The following is a 15,914-nucleotide window of genomic DNA, read 5'->3' on the forward strand; positions in this document are numbered from 1 at the left end:
AGGAGCAGCTCTGGTGGCAGCAAAACGGAATAAACACATAGCCCAACACGTGGAAGGAGAGACAATAAAATCCCTTCAAGATCTGGTGGGGGCTCTGCAGGAGCAATTAGGAAATGAGACAAGACATCTCTCTGACCAGCTTACCGCCGAGCGGGTGACTAACCAACGGCTACACACCGCTTTGACGGAAGCTTTGGAGCGGGAGTGAATATTGCGGGAACAATTAGATGAAATCCGCTCTCCAATTGATGTAGAAAATTCGGATGCCGATTCTGACGAGGGGAAAAATCCAAAATCGTTATACCCTCTTAAAGACCTAGACCCTATAAGAGAAATATTTTCCCTCGGGGAGGGAGCTGTAATGCGACCTTTGATGAAAACTGAGACTGTGGATGGTGGTCAAGGAGGGGCCCAACAAGTTACCACTCGTATCATTCCCTATTCTCCCACTTAATTGGGTAAAATTCAGGAGAAATATTCCCGGGGACCCCGAGAAACTGAAACTAAGTATGTGTGGAGAGTGTCTCTTACCGGGGGTGACCGTATCTTGCTGAGTGAGGACGAGGCGAGAGGATATTGGGGTCCGGGAGTTTCTCTAACCACAAATGACAATAGAGAACCCTGGTCCCTGACCCAAAGAGTGGCATACTGGGCGGGTGGAGTGGATCCCATGGAAAGGGGAGACCCCTTCTCGATTAAAACGCTTACGGCGGGGCACATTTTAGAGAGTGTACAGAAAACTGCGTGTCTCCAGTTGATGCATGACCGGTTATTGGTTCCGCAGCAGCCCTCTCCCATGCAATATGTGGCAGACCCCGACAGGTTGCATCCCCTTATAAAAGGATTACCTGATGCTTTGAAATTATATGCGGTGCAACTACAAGATCGGTTGAGGGCGCCCCGACCCCGGAGGAGGGGAGGTCCCCCGGAGACGACATGGGGAGAGCTGGCACAAGAATTGATTAATTACGGGAGACGGATGGGATTTACCGGCCAGGGAAAGACAAAATCCAAGGCGGACCTCAGGAGGGTGGAAGGTAATGGGGGAATAAAAGGTGCACCCCCGAGGCCGACGCGGCCCCCTCATAGTAAAAGATATGCGTTATGGGCAGAGGGCATCTCAAAGGGGATTCCTAGGGAGGTGATGGATGGGTTACCCACCCTCAATCTGGAAAGTTTGGTGAAAGGCTGGAACAAAATAAAGGAAACCCCATCTCCCTCGAACCCCAAGGATTTTGTCCTGCCATCCCGGGAACCTGAAACAATAATCCCGTCCGCCCCCCGGGAGACTGCATTGATCGATCTGAGCGTCCCGGCGTCGGGAAACCCCCTCCGCCGTCCGCAGTCGGTGAGCCGGGGGATGGCCGGTGGATCTATTTAAGGAGGCTCACAGAAAACGCCAAAGGGGACTTGTTAATTACCTTTCCCCTGGGTCCCTTTAAAACTCCAGTCACCTTTTTAGTAGATACCGGAGCCCAGATGTCGGCTCTCCGGGAGGATGTGGCTAACCGCTACGGGATAGTGGCAGATAAAAAGCGAATTTGGGTTACTGATGTGTTTGGAAATTCCAGACCCCAACCGACTGCTCGAGTAAAATGCTGGTTGCCTGGGGACGAATCCCCGACAGAGGTTTTGATGATATTGGGGAGGTTGCCGACGAACATCGTGGGACTTTGGGTTTCAGTTGTCCAGCGGGTCATTCTTTGCATTGTTTGCCTGATCCTGTTAGGCCCGTTGCTGTTCTTTATTAGGGAAAAGATGGTGTGGGGAAAGTTTATATTCTTACTTTGTGAATGTATAATCTTGTCTCAGTCAACGGGGAATCTGAATAACCAACCCAACCTGGCATGGGAATTGATTACTGGTTTTGTCCGAATCTGGAATCAGACCAAGGGTTTTGCGTGGACCTCCCTACGTCCACGTCAGAGGGTCTCAAATTTGCCGTTATTTGGCTAAATCTCTCACAAGTGTTAAATTCAAAATTAGAAATGTTAAACCAAAAGTGTATTCAGAATACTCTCTGGAAGGGACGATGTTTGTGGGGAATTGACTACGCACCTCCTCCAGGGTGGGAAGCTGACTACATGCCCTCTCCAGTAGCCTATAGGTTTCCAGTTAACACGACCTGGAGGGATATGTGGAAGGCTACATCCTGGAAGCAACAGCTCTGTACGGGAACTACGAGTGCTGCCCTTGCAGCCCGAGAGGGTTGGACAGCGTGTCCCCAGGAAGTGCACCTCCCTTGCATGTCTGTACTGAATTTGAAGTGGTGTCCCCGGGAGGAGGAGATCCCTTGTAATCTGGTGGGACCGTCCCCCTCACGGTGAACCCCTACAACATGAATATAATGTTCTGTTATCCCCAGGTTGGTGTATTCAAATTCCTCACAGATGGGGTGGCTATGCCCACCAGAATCGTTCTCGTTATGAATACGCTTGGTCCCTTAAGCATGCTTTACTTGATCCAGACAATATAATTGATGCGCGGGAAATAGTTCCCCTACCCTGTAAGAACACCCCCTTAATGACCTGTTCACGGACCATTGATTGTGAATCGTTAACATGGGACCCTATAGAAACATGGTATGTCTCAGAATTGTGAACTTTCATTCGGGATATGTGTACTTGTTGGGGTTTTCCAGTACCAGGATTTAAACCTAGAGACCCCAGGTGTAAAGGGCCCATTACCAGTCGAAAAACTGCATTAAAATGTGGAGTCACACTTACCCACGAAACCAAGTGGAACCTTGTGTGGAAAGGAGAAATCGGAATAACTAAATCTTATGACCCATTAACGTGCTCCACTACTAGATATCCATCCCCTCAGGGCACCTTTTGGGCATGTTCGAATGGGAAAATGTACTAACACCTGCATGTACATGAAATGGCAGGTTTACGCTGTACCATCGGCGTTCCAACAATGTGCCCTTCTAGAGTGTTCAATTTCTCAGTGCCCCATCATAACAGAAGGCACTGGGAAAGTGATGGACCCGAGGCGCGACCTGAGCGGACAGTGTGTGGAGTTCAAGTGCCTGATTATTATACCTGGGGCATGACAATATCTCTGATGTTGGAGAATATATTTACCCCATATGTGACCCTTAAAAGGCACCAATTCGTTTTAGAAAATCTGACCTGGCAAGTACACATCCTAAGCAATTGGACCCGTTATGCCTTCAGGGAAACGAATTTACAGGTTCAACAAGTGTCTAAAATGGCTTTGCAAAACAGATTAGCTTTAGATCTGTTATTGTTAAAGGAGCAAGGTGTATGTGGAATGTTAAATGTCACCGATGAAGACTGTTGTCTCTCCATACACAACGCAACCACCACCATAGAAGAAGCGCGAGAGAAGATGAGAGGTGACAGAGAAAACCAGAGAACTTTTTCAAGCGATGCAGCCCAAGGATCGGTTTAACAGCTGGGATCCGAAAACTTGGCTCGCCTCTTGTAGGCTCACTGGGACTTACAGGTTGGGGAAAATGGCTTGTAAACATTGGCCTCATGATACTGTGTGGATTTTTATTTTTGATGATGGGCCTTGCAATAGGCAGATGTATGATCTCTCGCTTGCTATCCTCCACTACATCTATTCGTCATGTACGGATCACAACGGTCGAGGAAGACCTCAGGGAAGGTGACTTTTGAATATTGTTGTAATGTTAGGGCTGTGGGTTCTTGTTTTGCCTATTTTTGTTACTCTTACCTTGTGTTTCCTCCTTCTGCTGCCTGTGAAGTCGCCACCCTGGACGAGGATTGTATGGACAATGTTTGAGCCACGGGGTGGTGTGAGGGACTGGAAGAGTTAATGTCTGTCAATGTCTCAAACATTGTAGCAACCAAGGTACAGCCTGCATAACAAAGAGGGCCATTAGCAAGAAGTTGGCTGGCATGGACACAGGGGGTGTGCCGGAGGGTGTGCAGTCCTGTGTTCTGGCAGAACCAGCGTGGGAACCCACCACATATGGCCAGAGGCCACACAAAGCTTATCTGAGGCGGGGGCTTGTAGCTCCTTAGCAAGTCCCTAAGACCACCACCCCAATAAGCCGCACATGCTCAGTAGATAAAGAACCCTCTGGAACACTACTATATATGTTGAGAACTGCCTGGAATGGACCCATATAAGTCTTCAAGAGGCGTGACTGTGGATGGAGATTTAGACTATAAAAGACACAACTGCAAAGAGCCTCGTTGCGCGCGCCCATCACCGGAGGATTGCCGCGCTCGTCGCCGACACCGCGGGATCCAAGGGTGGTGACTATCTCTCTTTTCTTTTCCGCCTCTTTCTTTGTTTTTTTTCTTATTCCTCTCTTTTGTCTCTTCTTGTGAACGTTTTGCTGCCACCCACGCTGCCCACCGTTACGCCTTCCGCAGTTTAGATTGTTCGAATAAAGCGTTCAAAGTGATCGTTTGGTGTCGTTTCCCCTCAATTTAGCCCGAGGGGGATCCCAGAACCTCTACGACCCTCTCTGGTCTGTCCGGTCTGGGTCGTAACAGAGCCCAGAACCAGATACAGCAGAGGTATGATGCTGAGGCTAGGGTAAGACATTAGATCAAGCAAAATAGTAATTCTGTTCTACCTGCAGGACTATGACAATATCTTTCAACACCATGACATTGTCATATGAGCAGCAGTGGCTTAGACCAGCATAAAGCTGAGCATTTTTGCAATAAGGTAAGATACATAGACTTGTGAATGTAACGTTAATGTAAAGTCATTGAGGACACTTTCACTTCAGTAACTGCTGACAATCTCTTTTTTTTTCTGCTAGTTTTCACTGAGGTTAAGATCTAGAGTTGTCCCACTTAAGAACTACTCTCTCATGCTGTCTTTTTCTCTCCATTTACTACAGAGGGAGTTAACTGTTTTTCTAACTTAGAAACCTCAGGTGAGTCCTTATCAGTGGCAGTCATATTGCTTTTTAGCAAATTTCAACTTTTTTAGGAAAGTTTTAGTAGAATTGTTCACATGTGCATGTGTCTGTGTGTGTATGCACACATGTAAGACAATGGAGTTAAAAGTACAGTATCATACAAAACAATATGGCATGATCATCAACAAGAAAATATTAGCAAGATGAGAGTATTTACATCTTACATGTGGAAGAAATGGCCATCCTTGTAAAGCATCTTTTAACTCTATCCTACGTGTCCCCTTTTGTGCTCAGCCCAAATTGCCACTTGCCCAGTGCTAGGAGCTTGGTGGTATTCAGGGAAATCCTGCCACTGTGCAGGTACAATATGCTTCCTCTTCATTCCTGCTGGGGCTGTTGCTGTGCTGGGACTCATGCTGGTTTAAAAAAGGAAAGAAATAAGACTCAGAAAGATTTTTAGATTATAAAATTCTGGTGGGAATGGTTCCCACTCACCCCTAGTGAGAGCCCCACAGACCCCTTACCCTTTTACCCCTTTTGTGTCCTGACAATCCTTGTAAGACACAGAGGTAAAAGGGAGGGGAAACTTAGTTCATAGGGCGTGAAGTCAGATGTAGGCAAATTTAGTCTTCTGCTAGCTACAGTGACAGATAAAACACACTTCTATGCATGTCTAATATAAAGAAAACAAAAGACTATTTAGCTGCTTCCCAGACCGCAGAGCTGTCCAATCTGCTGTTAAAAAACATAACCACATCTAAAATAATTAATATTTTTGTTTCCAGTATGAAAAACTATTTGTTCTGGATGTTAAGTGGTTGTCAACAATAACAAGCATTTTTGCAGTTCAGCCAGAAAGAGTGCATCTATTCAAAAGTGATGGCTGATGCAGCTATTGTGCTACAGTCATGACAATGACTGAAAAAAGGCCTTGTAATTCTGGAAGGCAGACAAAAGAGTCTGAAAAATTTCCTGAAAGATGTAATCTCAGAACAAAAATACCTGAGTCAGGCAAGTCTATCCTCAGACTTTTCTGATCCTAGAATATATTGATATTGATTCTTTGGATCACCTAAGCTTCCAAAACTTCAGTTGGAAATGTATAAAAACAATAGTTATCAAAATCTCAGCTGCTTTTAGAATTCCTCTCAGTTAAAGTCATAGTTCCCCACCTGACTACACAACAGCAGATGCTTTAGTCTGCGTGAAGTTCCCTGACCTCAGCTGGGATTTGCTATGTTGCACAGATTCATGTCCTTAGGGCCATTTGTAGAGGTTTTCAGAGGAGCATCACAACCAAATCAGGGCTTTTTGCCTCCCTCCCTTCTGTTCCCTTTTTTCTGTTTTTTTTTTCCTTTTATTTTACTTTTTTTTTTACTAACTCCTTTTTTTCTATTTTTTTTTCTTCATTCTTTTTGTTTTCTTTTTCTTTTTTTCTTTCTCCCTCCCTCCCACACTCCTAGGAAAAAACTATGTGCTCAGGCAAGTGACTGCAACGTCACTTAAGTTCATGTTTATTTTGTCAACTAAATCAACTCTCATCAAACCTCATAAATACTCTTTAAAGCACTTAAAATATTCACCTGTAAAGTAGCATAAGTAGTATGTTTACGTGATACATCTGGAGCTCATATTGTGGTCATATAACAGATCTGTTCTGGTCTATTAATGGCTAAAAAAGAGTGTAATGGTACCTTGGAACTGTTCAGCTGCCAGGGATCCCTCAATGTGCAGCTGCTGTAGTGTGTATCTGAAAAAGCTTCCCTGTTCATTCTGAGTTTACTAGCAGCCATATGCTCCTAACTGGGAAAAAGTATTGCCCAAATTAATATCCCTGAGCTCCTAGTAGCACACCTCTATGCTACACCTAGTAGCACATCTCTAACTTGCTTTAAATACAGCTCATTATTGCTTTCCCCTACAATTCACAGGAAGAAAAAAATTGTCTTAAAGTCCTCGTAGCATTTACCAATTTTAACTAAAGCAGTAAATTTGAACAGAGCCAAGTCTCACTGACAAAAATGCACATTTCTTTTCTCTTTTAATGCAGTTGATCTGTGATTGTTATTAGCTGAAGGCATAGTTTTTTCAGGATGCAGAGGAAGGCTTTGTGCTGTAACACCAAAGTGAGACTGATGGCCCATGAGAGATACCTTTGCACTTCTCCCAGCTTACCCTCATGAGAGAGACACACACACAAATTCAAATGTGGGCATACAACATTTTTAATAGCTTATACTTCACTTGCTTTTTATTTTTGGTAGGATTATTTTGTTTGTTTTGTCCACATGACATTTTTCATTTGAAATATATAGTGGATTCTAGTATATGAAAGCTTATTGAAAATTTAGTGCAATACGGTATTTTGGTATCTCCATTCCCAACAGTTCTCTAATATTCTCAAACAGTCAGCAGGATGACTGGCTGTCTGCAATATGAATGGCTGAACATTTCTTGTAAAGAATGGAATGCACTACGTTGCTGGAATTGCATTAAAAAAGTCTTTAGTGATATGGAAAAAGGCTCTGGGACCTTGGATGTCAGTTCTAGGAGAGATGAATTTATAGGTAGAGCAATCTCTCTCCGAGAACTGACATCCGAGGTCCCAGAGGCTTTCTCCGTAACACTGAGAATTTTCTTTTTTTCATGCATTTCCAACAATATAATGTATGGTGCATGTAGTATTTTGAACAATTTCACACTCGTAGCAATAATGACAAACTGGGGCTTAGCAACTGCCCATCCCCTCCCCCCCCCCCCCAATATTACTAAATAACTTCTGGTTTTAGCAGTAATTTGCTTTAGAAAGTGGGAAGAAGCTCTTTGCAATGAAGGGCAAAGGAGATCAGAGTTCAAAATCAAATGGTCACATCTGCTTTTTATTGAAACCTTTTCTATGTGTTCAGAATGGGTAAATGAGCCAGTCTTGAAAACTAAACTACACAGTCTCCATACATCTAAATTAGACCTTTTTTTTCCCCAGTACATTACCGTTTTTATGTCTCCTTTCCATTTCACTTATTACAGTAGCTCTCTTATCATTACCTACACTTCTCGAAGAAATTGCCCAGGCCTGCACCTTTGTCCTGAGAAAATACTGTGAATTTGCTGAGTCCCCTTTCTTAACCACAACAGTCAATATGAGTCTACAGGAGTTTGCTATTGATTTGAATGGAAACTTGGCTTGGTCTCACTGATTTGCAATAACCTTACTATCTCAGACCAACCAATGCTAATTGTTTCACTTAAACAAAGAGGAAAGTCCACACAATAATCTCTTCTCTTTCCTCCACAGATACTATAGAACTCTAATGTGTAGGGCCTTGTACATTTTTCATTGCAGAAGTACATCCCTTAAGGAAGTTTATTATTAGACAATTAGATTCTGAACACATTTGGAGATGGAAAGGTAAAAGTTAATTTTATGCGGAAATTCTCAGAATTTGCAAATCGGTCTGGCCAAGGATCTCAGTTCTTATAAAATCCTTAACTATTAAAAAGCACTGATGCTGTAATGTCCTTCTTCAAGTGCATAACTCTAAAAGGTATATCTTTCAGTATTATAGCAGAATAATAAAACAGGTGGCACCACAGATTATTTAGAGAAGTAACCCTGAGTGACGTCTATGATAATTCAATTAGTTATTAGAAAACAGAGTTTAAATTATATGAAAGCATTTGAACTCAATTAGTATAAACAGCAATACATAGGCATCCTACATTTTTCAGTTTGATAAAAAAAAAAAAAATTCTATTGGCACTGATTTGCCATACATAAACTGATGTTTTTAAAGGTGGTTTGGTGGTGGAATAAATAACATAAAAAAACTCTGCCTCCCATTTGAAGGAAATAATTAGCTACTAAAAAGCTGAGAACAATGATGTGACAAGCAGAGGCCACCTTCCACAGTTTAATCAGCCTATTTCTTTCTTTTCTTTTGAGTTTTCCTGTTAAACTGGAATATTGTGTTTATAATATGTAATGTATCGTATAGTCACATCAGCCAGTGTTTGCAATGAACACAGAGACTTTAAAACATCACATGTGGATACATAACAATGTACTATTAAAATATATTAAGATATTCTATTCATCATCGTCATTCTGTCTCTGTGCAAGTTCATATGTAAGTCAATTATTTCAGATCAGTTGTCAAATGAATGTAAAGAATAATTTCAGGTCATCACGAAACAGTGCTGCAAGTGTTAGTTGAAGTGGTATTTTTCTCAGGGAAGTAACTAAAAGTAAAAGTTTGTTCCAGGTACAGATGCATATTTTACTAGGTTAAAAATAAAAGATTTTATTTATTTTTTGTTATATTTAAAGCTTTTTGATGCTGTTCATACTGTTGTTATTTTATACTTCATTAAAAATGAACAATTAAATTGTCAAAACATCCAAGCTTTCTTGACACAAAAGCTTTTTTGTTGAAATTGTTCAGAGAATTTTATATGATTTCAGAAATAATTTGAATCCTACCTTCCCCCCACTCCAATATACATTTATTTTGAGGAAAAAAGTATTCAGTGAAAAAAATGCTAATAAAGACTTTCTTTCGAGTAGTTGAAAGCTGATCACGTCTTTCTCTAACAGAGTGGTAGACAGCAGTAAAACCTCCTTTATATACACAATGTTGCTGGAGTATCAGTGTAGTTTAAGTTCAAATGCTAAAGTCATCCTTCACATAATGCTTTTGAAGTCACTTAAACCATGATCAGGTTTTAGCCATGGTGGTTACAGAGGCAGTTGCGCTTTGATCTCACAGCTTTTCATTACTTGGAAGTTCACAGTGTTTAGTGTGCCTGTAGCGTGGTACGAGATAGAAAGTACCACTCTCCCACCCAGCACACTCAAAAGTTTTGTCTCTTGGACTGGGGCAGCTCTATTAACTTCAATGAGACTGGCATAACTGAAAAGAGAAACTAGACTAGGAATCACTCTGTTGCTCATACCTATCCTAGTTGTGTATATTTATCTGTGTCTGTAAAATGCATCGCATAAAAATGTACAGCCTGCCAAACAGTGATATATGGTGTCAGTTTAACGCAGTGCTTTGCACTTTGTATTTCTCCCCTTAATTCCTATTTAGGTGGAAATCACTAGACTTGGATTCAAGATAAGAAAGAGATTTTACTGGCAGTGATGCCCATTTTTCAGCAGACCCTGTGAGTCTGCCCATGTGGGCAGCTTTCTAGTTGCCTGTGGGTCACTCTCATGATTAGACTGCTGATGAGAAATCTGAGCTACCTTCTCACCTTGCATGTCATTTCCTTTTAATTCACTTTGATTCAGGGAATGTATATTTTTTTTTATCTAGCTATGAATAAAAATAAGCTTCTGTAAATCCAGTTACTGAAAGTGTACAGAAATAGACCTGTTACAAGACAGTACAGGAATATATGTATAACACTACAAATGTACAGGTTTTATGAAGCTTAAGATATCCCCCACTTTTGATGTCTCTTCCCACACTTTTATTTTGATGTGTACAGCAGTGGTAAAATGCACACACTTTTCCCTTTGATCATACGAAGGCACACATTTATTTTAGATGAATAGAATTAAAATTATTTTCTTTTTGAAAAGGCCTTGCATTATGGTGTAAAAGCTATAATTTGGAAAGGTCACAATCCTATATTTGGAATCACTGAAATGTTAGTGGATAAAGCTCATTTTTCACCCCTGAAGTTTTCATTTGTTACTTTCAATAATAATATTTGCATTTCCATTCTGGTGGAAAAAAACTCGTCTCTTTCAGTAAAACAGACAGAGATAGGAAGCCAGATAATTGCTATGTGCTTGTACCTACCAAAAAGGGACAATAACAAAATGTAATCTTTTTGAACCAAAACTAAAATTATTTGTGAGGAATACCATTGTCAGGAGGAGGATGCAGGATGATTTCTGTATTTGTTTTTGATACCATCAGTTTTCAGGGCAGAACACGGTGTTGTTTGTAAAAAGGAGAGGTCTCTGCCTGGAGCTCATAGGGGTTTTGAGTGAACTTAGCGGCCCTTGATGTGTGGTTTATAAATAGAAAACTTCTTTAAAAGAGTGTGCCAATGTCAACACTGCTTTCTGTGGTGTCTCATGGCGCTGCCGAGGATTCACAGCACCCATCTCAAGGTCCTGATGATCAGGAGTGCGGAGTCTCTGAGGGAAGGCATGTGTGAAGGCAGGGTAAGGACGGTATAGTTTCTCATTAATTATGAAGAAAATTAAAAAGATACTATACATATTCACATTCTACTACTGAATGTATACACCTAGAGAGGAAGGCACAAACTGTATAGCCTTGAGTCAAACACAGCACCCATGAAGTGAGCCACAGTTTTGCAACTGGTTCCTGTTTTCAGGATTTCACCCCTAATTACATCCTAAGTTACAGAAGCACCTAGGAATGTAGAAGTCAGTGTTTCAGTTTTTATTCTTGAGATTTAAGGTTGTTGCCACCCCCTCTTGGGTAAGCAGAGTCTAGTGTTTCCAAATGACGTAGCTTTTGGTAGAAATGTTAAAATCTCCTGCTTCCTGCATCAACAAGGAAGCCTGACAAAGCAGTTACTCCAGCTCTTTGCCATCAGCTCAGACTCCCTTCACAGTTTTGAACCTCTGCTAGTAACCTGAATTCTCATTTATCTCCAGCTCCCATTATCCTTTAAGCTGTAAATGTCATCAAACTCTAGGACTTTTCTTCAGAGATCCCTTAAAGGTGTTTCCTCAAACATTTTTGTGTTGTCTCCTACACTCCTTTCTCACTACAGGGACACTCCCAGTGATTCCTGCTTTCCAGCTGATCCTCCTTTAGGAAAGTATTTCTGTTCTCTACAGGTCCTCTCTCTATATGTACCATTCTGAGGGATGGCTTAGCTTCCTTCTGCAGGTGATACTTTTTAATATCTTGTTATATGGTACTTGATCGTTCAGCCTGAAGCCTCGACCGATACTTGACAACTGAATGATTAGACAAAGTTGAGATTTGAACCCTTAAAGATCCAGTTTGTGCAGTTCCTTCTGGGATGAATGCATTCATATGGCAAGGAAACATAAAATCTAAAGTGTCCTTGGTTTCAGTTGTTCTGGAATAGCAATTGGATGAAACCAGTAAGCAACACTAAAAGCATGATCATTTTAAGTGACTGTTCTGTAATAACCCTGAGTGAACTGTATGCTTGGTATCTGTCTGGTGTGTGAATCTTCAATAGTGAGGTTGTTTTTGTATTGTTTCAGTACTTAAGAATGTAATATTTTATTCATAGGAAATCTGCAATCTGGCAATTGCTCAGGACAGGAGGAACTATTGTTTTATAAGCTTTACAAAGCTGCCCAACATATGTTTGAAAATCAAGAAGGGAAAACATATGCTGAGGGATTCCGCATTGCAAAAAGTCATATGAAAGGGAAAAGATTACAAGGAGACAGAATGAGAAAGTGTATTAAAATAAAAGGAATCCCATGAATATTCAGTCAATAACTCTTTTTACTACTGATGTACACTAAGAGCTCCTGACTACTGAGCAGTATGGGTTACGTGAGACAAAGGCAGACCATACATCTCTACACCCTTGGGATACTTGGGCACAAAAAGAATACATTAAAACTTAAGAGGACGTTGTCAAATACATAGTACATTGGGATCTATGTGTCACGGAAGCTCACACAATCAAATTAAACAGGTTGTCCTGGTTTTGGCTGGGATAGAGTTAATTCTCTTCTTAGTAGCTGGTACAGTGCTGTGTTTTGGATTTAGTGTAAGAATAATGTTGATAACACTCTGATGTTTTAGTTGTTGCTGAGTAGCGCTTAAGTTAAGGATTTTTTTCAGTTTCCCATGCTCTGCCAGCAAGCAGGTGTGCAAGAAGCTGGGAGGGAGCAGAGCCGGGGCAGCTGACCTGAAGTACCAAAGACGTATTCCATACTATAGAACGTCATGCCCAGTATATAAACAGGGGGGAGTTGGCAGGGAGGGATGGATCGCTTCTCTGGCATCCGTCAGTGGGTGGTGAGCAATTGCATTGTGCATCGCTGGTGTTTTTCCCTTTTTTTTTTTCCCTTGTATTGGGTTTGCGTGGCAAGGTTTTGGCAGCAGGGGAGCTATAGGGATTGTTTCTGTGAGAAGCTGTTAGAAGCTTCCCCTATGTCCAATAGAGCCAATGCCAGCGGGTTCCAAGACAGACCCACCGCTGGCCAAGGCCGAACCCATCAGCAACAGTGGTAGCTCCTCTGGGATAACATATTTAAGAAAGAAAAAAGAAGTTACAGGGGAGTAGCAGTTGCAGGCAGAGAGAGGAGTGAGAAGACGTGAGAGAAACAACTCCGCAGACACCAAGGTCAGTGAAGAAGGAGGGGGAGGAGGTGCTCCAGGCGCCGGAGCAGAGAGAGATTCCCCTGCAGCCCGTGGTGAAGACCATGGTGAGGCAGGCTGTCCCCCTGCAGCCCATGGAGGTCCACGGTGGAGCAGATATCCACCTGCAGCCCATGGAGGACCCCACGCCGGAGCAGGCGGATGCCCGAAGGATGCTGTGACCCCGTGGGAAGCCCGTGCTGGAGCAGGCTCCTGGCAGGACCTGTGGACCCGTGGCCCCGTGGAGAGAGGAGCCCACGCTGAAGCAGATTTGCTGGCAGGACTTGTGACCCTACAGGGGATCCACACTGGAGCAGTCTGTTCCTGAAGGACTGCACCCTGTGGAAGGGACCCATGCTGGAGCAGTCCGTGAAGAACTGCAGCCTGTGGGAAGGACTTATGTTGGACAAGTTCGTGGAGGTCTCTATCCCATGGGAGGGACCCCACGTTGGAGCAGGGGAAGAGTGTGAGTTCTCCCCCTGAGGAGGAAGGAGTGGCAGAAATAACGTGTGATGAACTGACCCAAACCCCCATTCCCCATCCCCCTGCGCTGCTCGGGGGGAGGAGGTAGAAAATTAGGGAGTAAAGTTAGCCCGGGAAGAAGGGAGGGGTGGGGGGAAGGTGGTTTTAAGATTTGGTTTTATATCTCATTACTCTATTCTGATTTGACTAGTAATAAATAAAATTAATTTTTTTCCCCAAGTCGAGTCTATTTTGCCTGTGTTGGCAATTGCTGAGTGATCTCCCTGTCCTTATCTCAACCCATGAGCCTTTTGTTTTATTTTCTCCCCCTGTCCAGCTGAGGAAGGGGAGCAATAGAGCAGCTTTGGTGGGCACCTGGCATCCAGCCAGGGTCAACTCACCACATCCCTTTTTTTTTTTTTTTGTTATATTCCTTTTCATTACTATTATTATTACTATTATTATTATTATAATATTTCATTTTTATTATTATTGTTAGTATTATATTTTACTTTAGTTACTAAATCGTTCTTATCTCAACCCACAAGTTTTACCTTCTTTCCCCATTCTCCTCCCCATCCCACTGGGAACGAGGGGGGAGTGAGGGAGCGGCTGCATGGTGCCTAGCTGCTGGCTGGGGTTAAACCACGATAGAGGTGTTAAACTCAACAAAATTTATTCTTCAGTCAAAATGGTTTAGAACTCTGACTTTAGTAAACCACAGGTTCAATGATGTAAGGGGAAATTAATACTGCACAACCGACTTAAGAATGTCTAAGCTTTAGAAATGATAACCCAAAATGTTCATATCACTCACCTAAAAGATGAGGGCTCTCAACCTTCAGGAGTTACCTTGGGCGGTGTCCCGACCCAAGGGGAGAGTCCTCGACTGCAGACCCACTGCTCCGAGGAGGACTGGCTCAATTTGCCCCCACGGTGGGTCTCTGTTTATACCCTACTCGAATCTGATCTGTGGTCAAATAAGGTGATGTTAATCTTCACTGGCCGAGGGACAACGCTTCCTTATTCCTCGACCAAAGTGTGTACCTGGTGGTCATAACCTGGCTCCACCATACCGGCAGGGTGGCTCGACCCCCAAACTGCAGCTTCTAGGGTTTTTTTCTCTCTTCCATGGCCAAGAAGTTTAGCTCTCTATCAGGGCAGGTGTACCTGCCACACTATGCTTGCTTTCAACTTGCGTCACATAGGATGGGAATAATGTTACTACAGATCTGAAAATATAATCAAATAGCATTTAATTTTTTCAAAGCAGGCTTTAATACTTGCTTTAAAACTCTTTCGCAGCTCCTGACAAGAAAGGGCACCATTCTACATCGAATGTACATCTCGCATCAGAGACAAAAGGTCAAAAATATATGGCAATGTCCACTGAATGGAGTGAAGATTAAATCGTAGCAGGCCTGGCTATCTGTGTCCTAGTCCCTCTGCTAAGATCCTGCATTTAAAGATGAGCATAATTTAATGGGATCTCTTATTTTCCTATTTTTAAAAAATTAAATATCTATAACACAGGATTACATTTCTTTTGAGTAATATTGTTATGTCTTGCAATGTGTCTGTAAAATCGTATGTTACAGCTATTATACTGAATAAATTTTATCTGGCCTAGACAATTAAGTTATTTTAAAAACATTGTTCTTCATACATAAAAATAGAGTGTTAGCTATTTAATGAACCATGTGAGGATGTGAAATTTCTGCTTCTCTTACAATAATGCCTTGCAATTGCCTATCTGAAAGATAGGGAAAAAGAGAAAAGGTTAGTGCCTTTGACTGAAATATTCCTAAAAGTAGACACTTCTAAATTTAACTGAGAAGGAAAATAAAATAAAAAAAATCAACTGGAGGAGAGACAAAGCACAGACAAGCTATGACTGTGAAATGACAAGTCTTTTACAGACGTCTCTGAATACTGGGGAATAGAAGTGCCTGCAGTACACTCCAGTATCACAACATAAACACCAGTTTAGGAAGTGCACAAGTTAACACTGTAGAATTATTTCATCTTTTGAAAGGCATCTATAGTAAACATTCAATGAACTTTAGTCTTGGGCTTAACATTTCTGTCCTCACCAATGCTTTAACTGAAGGTGTTCCATCTTGTTTCAACATACAAGAGTCTGGTGGGGGCAGTAGGTCCACACACATACATGTTTTATATAACCTTTTTACCTGAAGCAACATGCAAGTGTATTATACAGTAAACACATACCATTA

General features: G+C 42.1%; 1 protein-coding gene across 1 annotated transcript; it reads left to right on the top strand.

Moving 5' to 3' along the window:
• The first annotated feature begins 340 nt into the window (after window positions 1-340).
• On the top strand, window positions 341-1,381 carry LOC127029560 (uncharacterized). Its single transcript, XM_050915225.1, is given in 1 exon segment — window positions 341-1,381. A coding segment is annotated over 1 exon segment (1,020 nt). The 5' UTR covers window positions 341-361.
• The last annotated feature ends 14,533 nt before the right edge of the window (window positions 1,382-15,914 follow it).

This window comes from Gymnogyps californianus, chromosome 1 (genome assembly GCF_018139145.2).
Source record: "Gymnogyps californianus isolate 813 chromosome 1, ASM1813914v2, whole genome shotgun sequence".
Classification (NCBI taxonomy): Eukaryota; Metazoa; Chordata; class Aves; order Accipitriformes; family Cathartidae; genus Gymnogyps; species Gymnogyps californianus.